Source organism: Impatiens glandulifera, chromosome 2 (assembly GCF_907164915.1).
Source record: "Impatiens glandulifera chromosome 2, dImpGla2.1, whole genome shotgun sequence".
NCBI lineage: Eukaryota > Viridiplantae > Streptophyta > Magnoliopsida > Ericales > Balsaminaceae > Impatiens > Impatiens glandulifera.
Genome location: NC_061863.1, coordinates 59,710,906 through 59,722,565, shown reverse-complemented (window position 1 = coordinate 59,722,565; position 11,660 = coordinate 59,710,906). Strand labels below are relative to the sequence as shown.

At 35.1% G+C, this 11,660-nt stretch overlaps 2 protein-coding genes across 2 annotated transcripts; both read right to left on the bottom strand.

Moving 5' to 3' along the window:
* Positions 1 to 2,403: 2,403 nt before the first annotated feature.
* On the bottom strand, positions 2,404 to 4,789 carry LOC124926049 (L-ascorbate oxidase homolog). The gene is made up of 8 exons (XM_047466210.1): positions 4,618 to 4,789; positions 4,419 to 4,528; positions 4,068 to 4,338; positions 3,878 to 3,980; positions 3,450 to 3,795; positions 3,000 to 3,371; positions 2,833 to 2,911; positions 2,404 to 2,763 (listed from the first exon to the last, which is right to left on the bottom strand). The coding sequence occupies exons 1-8, from the start codon at positions 4,759 to 4,761 to the stop codon at positions 2,569 to 2,571; spliced, it is 1,620 nt and encodes a 539-aa protein (XP_047322166.1). The 5' UTR covers positions 4,762 to 4,789; the 3' UTR covers positions 2,404 to 2,568.
* Positions 4,790 to 8,293: 3,504 nt separating this feature from the next.
* Positions 8,294 to 11,007, bottom strand: LOC124927736 (L-ascorbate oxidase homolog). Its single transcript, XM_047468197.1, has 9 exons — positions 10,781 to 11,007; positions 10,508 to 10,679; positions 10,326 to 10,435; positions 9,962 to 10,232; positions 9,745 to 9,841; positions 9,299 to 9,644; positions 8,863 to 9,228; positions 8,707 to 8,785; positions 8,294 to 8,606 (listed from the first exon to the last, which is right to left on the bottom strand). The coding sequence occupies exons 2-9, from the start codon at positions 10,643 to 10,645 to the stop codon at positions 8,403 to 8,405; spliced, it is 1,611 nt and encodes a 536-aa protein (XP_047324153.1). The 5' UTR covers positions 10,646 to 10,679; positions 10,781 to 11,007; the 3' UTR covers positions 8,294 to 8,402.
* Between the last annotated feature and the right edge of the window lie 653 nt (positions 11,008 to 11,660).

Here is an 11,660-nt window from a genome sequence, read left to right as displayed (position 1 = left end):
ATATACGATTAAAAAATGGTGGAGTTACTTATAGTTTAAGCCATTTATGATTAAAACTGATCACAAATCGCTTAAACATTAATTGGAGCAGAAAATTAAACACTCAGTCATGAGAAGTTGTTATACAAATTGGTGGGATTCGATTTTTCAGTACAATATAAGAAGGGTAAAGAGAATGTGGCAGCAGATGCATTATCGAGACTTTCAGAAGAGGGATCTTGCTCAGCAATATTAAAATTTTCAATCAGTTTTATTGAAAAAAAATGAGAAATTGTGGAATCAAGATTTGAATTTGAAGAAGAATTTCGACCTTGGGGATAGATCCGTAAGGGGTAAAGGGTTTTCCTTCATCAAAGGTCAGTTGCGTAAAAAAGGGCGTTTGGTAGTGGGTTGTGATAGAGATTTAAGAACTTGTGTTATTTCAACAATGCATAATTCAGCAGTAGGGGCATTTATGAGTGATGGTCACATATCAAAAACTCTGTCAAGCGTATTTTTGGAGGGGAATGAATAATTTGTTAGAGAATTTGTGAGAAACTGTGTGATTTTCCAGAAATGAAAATGGGAGAATCAATGGTGTAAAGGGTTGATGCAATCTTTGGCTATAACTACATCAATTTGGAGTGATATTTCCATTGACTTCATTGAAGGTTAGCCTAAAGCCAATGGTTATTTGTTATTTTGTAGTGGTGAACAGACTCTTCAAGATGGCTCATTTTGTTGGGTTGAAACACTAATTTTTTGCTAGTGATATTGCTTGAGTGTTCATGGATCATATATTTCGTTTACATGGAATGCCGCTAACTATTTTAAGTGACATGGAAAAAATCTTTGTGAGTACATTTTGGAAAGAATTATGTAAATTGTAAGGTATTGAGCAAGCAATGTCATCAGCATATCACCTATGTCAGTTCAAAAACCTAAGTCATGGGTAAAGTGACTTCCTTTAGCTGAATGGTGGTACAATACAAACTTCAACTCGGTAGCTTTATCTTCACCATATGAAATCGTGTATGGTCAACCTCCACCAGTTCATCATCCATACTTAGCAGGGGACTCAAGGATCGAGGTAGTGGACCGCAGTTTGTCGGCAAGGGAAGAGGCATTAAAAGTTTTGAAGTTTCATTTGCAACGTGCACAACATCGAATGAAGCAGCAATCAGACAATAGAAGGATCGACTGTGTTTTTTTTTTAGAACGGATCGATTGTGTTTACCAAGTAGGGGATTGGGTGTTTGTAAAGTTACAACCGTACAGACAGTCTTCGGTGAGAGGAAAGATGCATAAACTCAGCCCTAAGTTTTATGGACCCTTTCAAATAATGGAAAGAGTGGGGAATGTGGCTTACAAGATTGATATTCCCTCTACAGCAAAGATGCACAATGTCATTCACGTCTCTCAACTCAAAAAAAGATGGACAATACAATAGTCAATCCATATAATCCTATCCTACAAGAGGACAACATTGTAAAACTAGTGGCAATTCTAGATGAGAGTTGTTTGGAATGATGGAGTTAGTATTGGACAATTCTTGATCAGGTGGTCTAACGCTTCAAATGATGATACTAGCTCGGAAGAAGAGTCATGGTTGATGACAAAATACCCTCAGTTTGTGTTGATAGTGGGAGACACAACTTCTTTCAATCAAGTGTTGATGGGAGGCTAATATTATGAGAGCATTTTAGGATTAGGTTTTCTAACCCTTAATAAGTCGACGAATTGTTAAAAAGTCGGCATGTTCGGTAATTTCGTTTTTAATAAGTTGTGCAAACAACATGTTTTTAGATTTGGAATAAGTTGTCACATAATAGATGATGATAGTTCAGGTAGCAGCTGATTAAACTGCATCAGTTATAACATCAGTTATAACAGAATAGGCAAAAACAACTAGTTTTGCCAGCTAGCAGAGGCAGTTAGATTGTACTGCAGAAGGGTGAAATAATTCTGAAGGCAAGAGCCCTTAAATACCTACTGAACAGGAATGGAAACGACTACTGATCATTTGAAAACTCTTCAGGTACCTAATTATCTCTCTGTACTCATACTCTAATTCTCTTCTAATTCAGTCTGATCTTCCTATCAATTGTCGATCTTGCAGTTATTTTCATTCTCTACTCATCTAAACCCTCATCTACTCTGTAGTTACTAAGGTACTGCCTAACTAGACAGTGTATAAATATAATTCCCAAAGAGGTCCAAAATTTTAATTAACCCCAATAATAATAAGTCTCAATTTCACTTGGCTATAATAATATTTTGATTTCTAAGTTAATGTATTAAATTAATCTAATAAAAAAACAGAATATAATAATAAAATTCAATTGATAGATAATAGCATTGCTTTATGATGATCAGGAAGAAACCTGAAACAGAATATCAATATACAAATAACAAGAACCCCATTCAAATTACCCTTCTTTTCTTTTTGTTAAGATTCTTCTTAATTATGTAAAACAAGTAATGACAGTCGCACCATCGCGACTGAGCTACAAAGAAAAAGACATGATTGAATGAATAACACAAACTTTCAAATGCAGAAAGACAGGATCAGGACATGATTGTTTCATCTTAAGGATGAGCAAGACCGCAAAATAGTTGGTTGACGGGTGGGTTGTATTCAGTGAACAAGCTGGGTTCGTCGTTCCAAACCTTAAAATACAATTGTTGTCCGAGATATTGTCTAGCCCAGTTTGCAGATCTTAAATTCCACATCCCTTTATTGTCTAGTGACACCAATATTACACTCCAACCATATGGGTATACCTATAATAAACATAACAATCAAAAACCATTCTGAATATATATGTATAAAAGTGTTTCAAAAATAAATACCTGAACAGTGTTTCTGGTGGTCGCATCAGCTCGATTGTATCTTCTTCTCATGGTAGTATTCCATTGCCCGTTTCCAAATCTGTTTATACATCAAAATAAAACAACCGCTTTTAAATCTAATTTTATATACATTAGAAGAAAAAAACAGTTTATAAATAATAACATACGCCACTGTCCAGAAATCATGTCCATCCAGATGCCAAGTCTGAACTGTGTTCTCAGTATTCTGGAAGACAATTTCCACAAAGTCGTGAAGACTGAGGCCTATTACAGACGGCTCAAGGCTTACTGGTCCAGGAGGAGTCATGGGGGTGCTCTTAGTCAAGTTCAAGGTGAAGACGTCGGGTATGTTCAACCAATCAGCTAGTTTCAAAGGAGTGGCTGGATTCACATGGGAGACTCCATTAATGGCATATCTTGTCTTTCCATCTACCTTTGCAGCTGTGTTTTGCAAAATAAGTGTTCTCACTATTGGTATTTGTCCATAATGGAATGACCCTTGAGGATTCGGCCTAGCTGCATTTGCTGTCAAATTCCATCTACACAAACAAACAAACAAACTGTTAAAATGCCTAAACATACAGCAAAGGGTTTGGATTCCATAGGATCCAACGAACCTAATTGTTCTTGCATGCTTCATAGACAAGTGAAGTTGATAAGTAGGAGCAACAGGTAATGGTCCACTAGCAGTGACAGTAGAATCATTGTAGTGAAGAATCGCAGTGGTTGTGAGAATGGGCTTTGTGAATCGTGTAGAAGCCACTATGAAATAGTCCTTTGATTCCATGTTTAAGGTTACTAAAACAGCCACGGATTGTCCAACATGGACGTCAATCCATTCGTACTTTTCCTGCAGTGTATGGGAACCTTCAACCTCAACAAGTGTCATGTTATGTCCCTGGATCCTAAAGTTGATCGAGGTTGTGAAACCGATGTTCGACACCCTAAACAAATACCTTTGTCCTGCCAAATACAAAAACAAAAATCATTCTCTCGGTTTTAAAAACATCATCCAAACATGAGAGTATAAATTATTTCGCAATACCTTTCTCCCCAGCAAAGGATACTACATTTTTAGGACTCCCGTTTATGAGGATTGCATCTGGAAAAGGAAATGCATTCCCTGAATCAAGTGTCTGTTGTAATGTCTGCAACATGAATACAAAAATGTGTTGAAATAATGTATCAACAAGAAACTGAAAAAATAAAAATAAAAAATGTTATCTGGCGTGAACCTTGTGATCAGCCTTCCACCAATCGCTGACGAGAACTGTGAATTCTTCTGCAGGTTCGGGATAAGGAACTGGAATGACGGATCTGGCGTGCAAATTCAAGCCCCCGAAACCTCCAGAAGCTCTATGCATCAAAGTGGATGGGAAATAATTGTAAGTTCCTATCTGGTCTTTCATCTGCATTGTGTATGTCCAGTTTGAGTTGGGAGGGATTGGGCAATTCGTCCCAAGAACTCCATCTTGCCAAGATGACTTCCTCTGCTTTATCCCATTCCTGGTTTCCAAAAACCACATTGTAAATCCTCAACTTTTCCCTAAAAACTCTCATTATGAAACAAAGTAGATTGCACTAACCATGTAATAAGAAAAGGTTCATCAAGCTTATTGATGACATTAATAATGATATTATCGTTAGTCACCCAATCAAGAGTAGGGCCAGGAAATTGCCCATTTATAAGGATTCCCTGCAAAAAACAGAAGAAGAAAAAACATGAATATTGAGAGCAAAGACATGATGATGGATGATTAACAGAATGAGAAGAATAAAATTCACCCTTTGTAGGAAACCAAGTGGGGAAATAGTCCCATATGTCACTTCCCATGTGAAGAACCTATAAGGGTCTTCAGCCTTCACCAAACTAACACAGGAGAAAGCCAATATGATCAAAAGAGAATGAAGGAGAACAGCTTTAGTCATCTTCTTCCGCTGAATTATTGCACAAATTCAATTTCTGCGCATGGCCAGAACAAATGTGATTAAGAAGAGACAAGTTAGTTAATAGGAGGCAACTAAGAACAAAACGCTTACAAATGGCGGAATCCAACAACTTAAAGGAGTGATCTCAGATAGGTAAGACAATGTAAAAGTGATACGCAGAGGATGATGATGAGAATTGGGAAGAAGGAGGGAAGTATATATTGGCGCGCACCGGCAAGGACACATGAGTTGTGGCGGTAACATGGCCTTGAAGAAAACAACTAATCGGAGTTAAATTGCGGCGCAATTCGTGCAGACCTCTCTGTAGTTCCCATCTATAGATCAAGTTGGTGAAGGTGAAGAACCCTAAACGATCCATTTTGACTGGAATTCCTCGAACTTCGTTACTCACCAATCGCGAGGTAAGAAAAAATGATTAAAATATCCTTCTTCTTCCTTTCTTTCTTGGCTTCTTCGTGGATATTCGCAGATGGACTCGTGTGTGAAATGGGTCGGGTTGAACAGAGAGAGAGAGAGAGAAAGGAGATAACGTAAGAAAGCGATAGCGATAACGCCGCAGACGAGAACGGATCATATGATTAAATAGTAGTATCTTAATGGAGAAGAGAATAATCAAAATCTAAGAGAGAAAAGGGTAGATTGAAAACAAATTTAAGGTTTTTGCAGATGCCGATTCACATGGGGGGGATGAAACGTCGAAGACAGTAAGAAAGAGGCTTCTTCAACTCTCAAACCCTAGCTTGTATGAACTGCTTCTTCGAGCACTTACCTTCTTCAACTGCTCTTTCAATGGTTTTCCAGATTTCGTCCCAATTGCAGGATTTCGACTTTCCCGCCATTCATAACAGACAAGAAGACGACCTTTAATTTCCTACTTTAATAATCTAATAATAAGTTAGGCCTTCTTCAAAACTTTGCTTATATTTAAATAATTTAATCAAAATTGAGTTAATTTCTATATATATAAATACATAATATAATAAAGGTAAAGAAACAATTTATATAAACTTGTTAAGAGAATTTATTTATAGTCTGTTCATTAAAAATATTTTTAATAAGGTGATGGTATAATTTTTTTTTTATAAAATAAATATTTGTTAAACATATTTGAAATTTATCAACGAAATTAAGCCATTAATGTTAAGAACAGTAGATAATCCTCTGGCATAATCAATATTAACATGTTTTTCAGTTTTGTTGGTTGATCGAGACTCTTTTACACGTGTTAGCAGAAACAAATCTCAGAGGAAAAACTAGTTTGACCTTATTTATTTAGGTCTGAGCCGAACTCGAGTTTTGGACATCAAAACCCCAATTGGCTGCCCTAGTTCTAGCTTAAAGTTTTGATAAAAAAAATCATTTTGGTGAGATTTAAACAGGATAAAATAAAAATTTTAATTTTTTTTATCTTGAACTACTCTAACATAAATCTTTTAGGTTTAAAAAGACTAATAAATTTAATTAAATATTTTGTTTTTATATTAAATGAGATGCTCTGGCACATGGCTCGTTAGTTGGGGCTAAAGATGACAATGAGGCGGTTCGAGGCGGAGAATATATTTATTATTATCTCCCTGTTTTTATTTCGAGAATTCTTTTAATACCATCTCTGTTCTGTTTGGATTCGGGGAATTCCCGCGGGACACAAATATCATCCCGCTCCATTCTCGTTCGGTTTCGAAGAAAAACCATTCAAACGAGATAATTCGGTTCAGTTACCGCGGGACGATTTCAAATTATCATCTTATTATCTTATTGGAGCTAGTCACCCCTAATGTAGTACTGTCTTTGTGTCTGAGTTGTGTGTGATTGATGTTGTGCTACATGTAATTTTTTTAGCTATGATAGAACCATTGAATGAAGGGCCATTGATAGAAATCTGTGATATGTGTGTTGTTTGTGTTTGAAGTTTTCATGATTGATGTTCCCTTGCTTTTTGTCTAGGTCATTGACAGTGGACGGTGGTGTGGATCAAGAAAAGTTTGGAGATGATGAGTCTCTTTCTCAATGATCTAACACAAAGAGATCTGAATCACCAAATCTGCTCCAACCCATAACTGATCCCATTGAACCAGTTGGTCCTGTTCCAAATCGATCCCAACCATCAACCATTTTGGAATTGGAATTTTAAATCTGTCCCATCTTCTAATTATTTGTTCAAGGACAAACAAACTTAGACAGATCATTATAATCTCAAACATCTACAAAATCAAATGTCTTCACTATATCTTAGAGCTTCTTTTTTAATAGAACTTAAACATTTGACATCTTAAAAAAAATATAAATAAAAATAAATCTATTTGAACTATTAAAACTATTTCTTCAAGGAAAAAAAAAGTCAGCACTTAACAAATTCTAAAAAGTCAAACTAAAATATGTAAGAAAAAAAAAAACTTTTGGGCTGGTACATATATAGTAAATCCCAAGGACAGATCATCATAGAAAGTTGCTATTGCAATAATAATAATAATAATAATATATTATTATAGGCACATGCAATGGAAGTTAGCATTTCATATATAATAGATGGAATTAAATTCTCTTCACATGTTCTACCAAAAATAAAATTGATATCTTCACATGCTCATATAATTATGCATACATTAATTAGGAATATTAATCAAAGAATAAAAAAAGTCAACCTCGGTGGTTTTTTTATTATTAAAAATTAAATAAATTAATTTACCCTTCAACTTGATAGCTAGTCTTAATATATATAATAATTTGAGATTATTAAGCCTAAGAATTTAAAATAAAAAAAATTGAAAAGTTCATGCAATTAGATATAAATAAGACTTGATTAAACTTAACCACACAATCAATAAAAAAACAAGAGTGCTTAAAATATCACAAAATACATAAAAAGAAAAAAATCAGATTAATCATTTGAAAAAACACAATAACAAAATATAAGAAAAAATGTTCACCAACTAACAAACCTAAAAATTAACTTTACGAGTTCAAAAATCTTAAAAGAATATTAATGAGTTCACCAACCGAATTCACCGATTTTATTTATAAGACATCCTCCGTAGAAATAATAATATTACGTAGTAATGGAAATAATAATTAACTTAATTGACAACAATTTGTTATAAAATTAATTTATTTTCATGTCAATAACCCTTATTTATCACATTAATTCATCACAAAACTAAATAATGTAATACTTTTATTTTCAAATGAAACTCATCGAGATAATTCAAATGATAAAAGTCGATGCTACAAGAACAACGTTGCCAATTTAATGCATTGTTTGATGAATTTCTGTTAACAAAAACATGCTAGAATTAATTAAGAAGAGAGTCAATTAATGAGCAAATTTGTATGAAAAATATTAATAAATTTATATAAAAAAAATTAGTGAAGATCAACTCAATTGAGATTTATTTAAAGTGACAAAATATACCGTATACATAAATGATAATTTACATATGAAACAAGTAATTAATTATATTATAATTTTAATTAAAGAAAGTGTATAGACTTGTAGTACATTAAACAACAAGAAACAATATATATATAAGAAGTGGACATTATAAAACTAAGGATATCCTAAAGCCATACTCTCATGACCGTTAAAAACACTGTAAATATGATGATGTGAGAAATTGAATTCTTCATGGTTGTCTTCCAACGGCTCTCCCGCAAAGCAATACATTGGTTGGAACATTGTATTCGTTGGAGAGGCTATGAACAGGGTCGTAAACTCTAAGGTAAAATTGCTGTCCCAAATACTGTCTCTCCCATATGGCAGACCTCAAATTCCACATTCCTTGGTTATCCAATGAGACCAATATCGCTGTCCACGAGCTCGGGAATACCTGTCCAACAAAAACAACCCATCATCATCATCATCAAGATTCAAGATTCAAGACAAACCTTCTCCACTAATTTATCTGACCAATGAAATGAAAAACCTACCTGTGTAGTATGTCGGGTCAGGGCATCCTTTAGATTGTACCCTTTTCTACTCGCTTGAGTCCATTGTCCAGAACCGAAGCTGCAGTGATATACACAATATGAGAACTAAAAGAGCTTAATTTTGCTAAAAGCTAAAAGAGATGATTAACTAATTACCCAACAACCCAGAAATCATAGCCGTCGAGGTGCCAAGATTGGATGGTTTTTTCGTTATTCTGAAAAACAACTTCGATGAAATCGTGTAGAGAAGTGGAAACAACTGGCGTCGCCATGTATGAAGGGCCTTCGGTTGGATTGCTTTGGAGGGAACTCATGTTAAAGACTCCGGGAATGTTAAAGTAATCGGCAAGCTTCAGGGGAGTATCTGAATTTACATAGGAGACTCTGTTTACAGCATATCTCAACTTTCCGCCAATCACAGGGGCTGAGTTTGCAAACACGAATGCCTTTGTTATTGGGATGCCTCCATAGTGGAACGAGCCTTGTGGGTTGGGACGGGCTGCATTCGAGGTCAAGTTCCACCTATGATAATTGAACACAAAATTATATCAGACAGAGTTCGATTTTCAATCAAAACACTTGCTGATTTTACCTGAAGGTTCTCGCTTGCTGCATAGACCCGTGAAGTTGGTAAGTAGGAGGCGGTGGAAGAGGTCCAGAAACGGAAGTTTTGGAGTTCGAGTAATGCAGGATGGCAGTTGCAGTGATCACTTTACCATTAAACCGAGATGATGCAACAATATAATAATCCTTGGAAGTTTGATTCAGAGTGACTAGAACCGCAACAGATTGACCTACATGAACGTCGAGAGAATCGTACACGTTCTGAATAACATTAGACCCTTCAACTTCAACTAGCTTCAACAAGTGTCCTTGAATCCTGAAGTTGAACGTGGTTGATAGTCCCACATTTGATATTCTGAACATGTATGTCTTTCCTGAGAGTTATAATAAAGAAAACACAACTCTTCCCTTTTAGCATAAGAATATATATGTCAAAAGCTTACAAGAAATTTGAAGTAAAGGGCTCACAATTACCTTGATCACCCGTAAAAGTAGTTGTGGTCTGTCCGTTTATGAGGAGAGCATCCGGAAGTGGAAGCGTTTTTCCATTATCAAGAGTCTGTTGGAGAGTCTGTTCATGCAAAAGATATTTCAAACAACTATGGATTGAAGTAGCATCTAATTCAATTACATTTTTAATACAAAATGTAAAATAATTTGATCATCATAAGTAGTGAAGAAATGAAGTGACCTTGTGGGAGGCCTTGTGCCAGTCACCAATGAGTAAAGTGAAATCTTCGGCTGGTCTAGCATAAGGAACGGGGATTACAGATCTTGCATAGACATTTAATCCTCCAAATCCTCCAGCAGCTTTATGAAGTAATGTTGAAGGGAAGTATGTGTATGTTCCAATTTGATCTTTGGTTTGGAACTTATAAGTGTAGTTTGAATTAGTAGGGATAGGACAATTAGTACCAACAACTCCATCTTGCCAAGAGTTCTTCCTCTGTTTAATTCCATTCCTATAAATAAAATAAAATCCCAATTATCATAACCTAAATCAAATGAGGTTATTTGAAAATAACCCCAGTTCAAACAAAGTGTCAAGAACAAACCATGTCAATAGAAAAGGCTGGTCTAGTTTGTTGATGACATTTATGATAATATTCTCATTGGTTATAGTGTCAAGTCTAGGCCCAGGGAATTGACCATTGATAAGAATCACCTTCAAAAAAACATCAGACCTGTTAAAACTAATTGCAATGACACATACAGGGGCATTAACAAACAAACCAACCTGCTGGGAAACAGCAAGAGGAGCAGCAGTTCCATAAGTGACAGTCCATGTGAAGTATCTGGAAGCATCCTCTGCTTTCACCACCAGAGTGACAATCAAGAAAGCCAATGTAAACAGTAATATGGCTGGTCTGCCCATTATACTACCCCCAGTCCCAGACCCAGATAGAATACTGTATACAAATTACAAAATAAGAGAAAAGGATGTCAAGAAGAGGAACCCTTGAAAGAAAACTTGAATCTTGACAGATTTTGAAGGAAGGAAGGAACATACCCAACAAATGTATGCTCTATCAAAAGCAATAAGGAATGAAGAAATCTAAAATGGTGAAAGAAAAAGAGGTCTGAATCTAAAATCTAGATCAGATATCAGAGGCAATGGATTGCATTGCATATAAATAAGATGCAGTTGTAACAGGGCAAGTAAACAGCTTCACTGCTGGGATTTGTATTTGGAAAGTAGAAGGAAGGAGGGATTGGTAATGAATGAATGAGAGAGCATATAACGGCGGGTTTCACGCGTTGGCGCGTCATCATAATTGCTTCAAATGGAGGTTTGGTTTATTATTATATTCAAGTGGGTTTGTTGGTTTGTTCTCTTTTAACTTGTTTCATTGAAATAGATTATTGTGTGTACTAATAATATTCTCCTCTCAGCCAGGCCACAAAATAATTGTAATCATCTCTCTTCATTCACACATTACTCGCTTTACTAGTTAGCGTATTCTTCATTCTTTTAAATGTATCAATTGGCTTAGTTTGGTTCACACTTCTTTTTTAAATGGTTCGGTTTGATTTTCATACATTACTCGTTACTCATTGCGTATAATGTTTTTACGGCTCATTTGTTAATCGTTTACATATGGTTTATAGTAGAGTTAGACATCAAAAAAAAAAAGTATTTATTCAAAGTCGTGGTATTCTAGTTAGTAAGCAAAATTAACTTTACGTTTTTATTTATAGATGACGTCTTTCTATTTGTCTAGTTAGGATCTCCTGTGACGGATTGTCTTATGTGTGTCCTCGTAAAGTAGGGTAATAATGTATTTTTTAAAATATATTTAAATTATTACCCCTTCTAGTATCACTTTTACAATAAAATCACGCTGCAATAATATTCTTAATTTATAATAAATATATATATATAGTTTTTG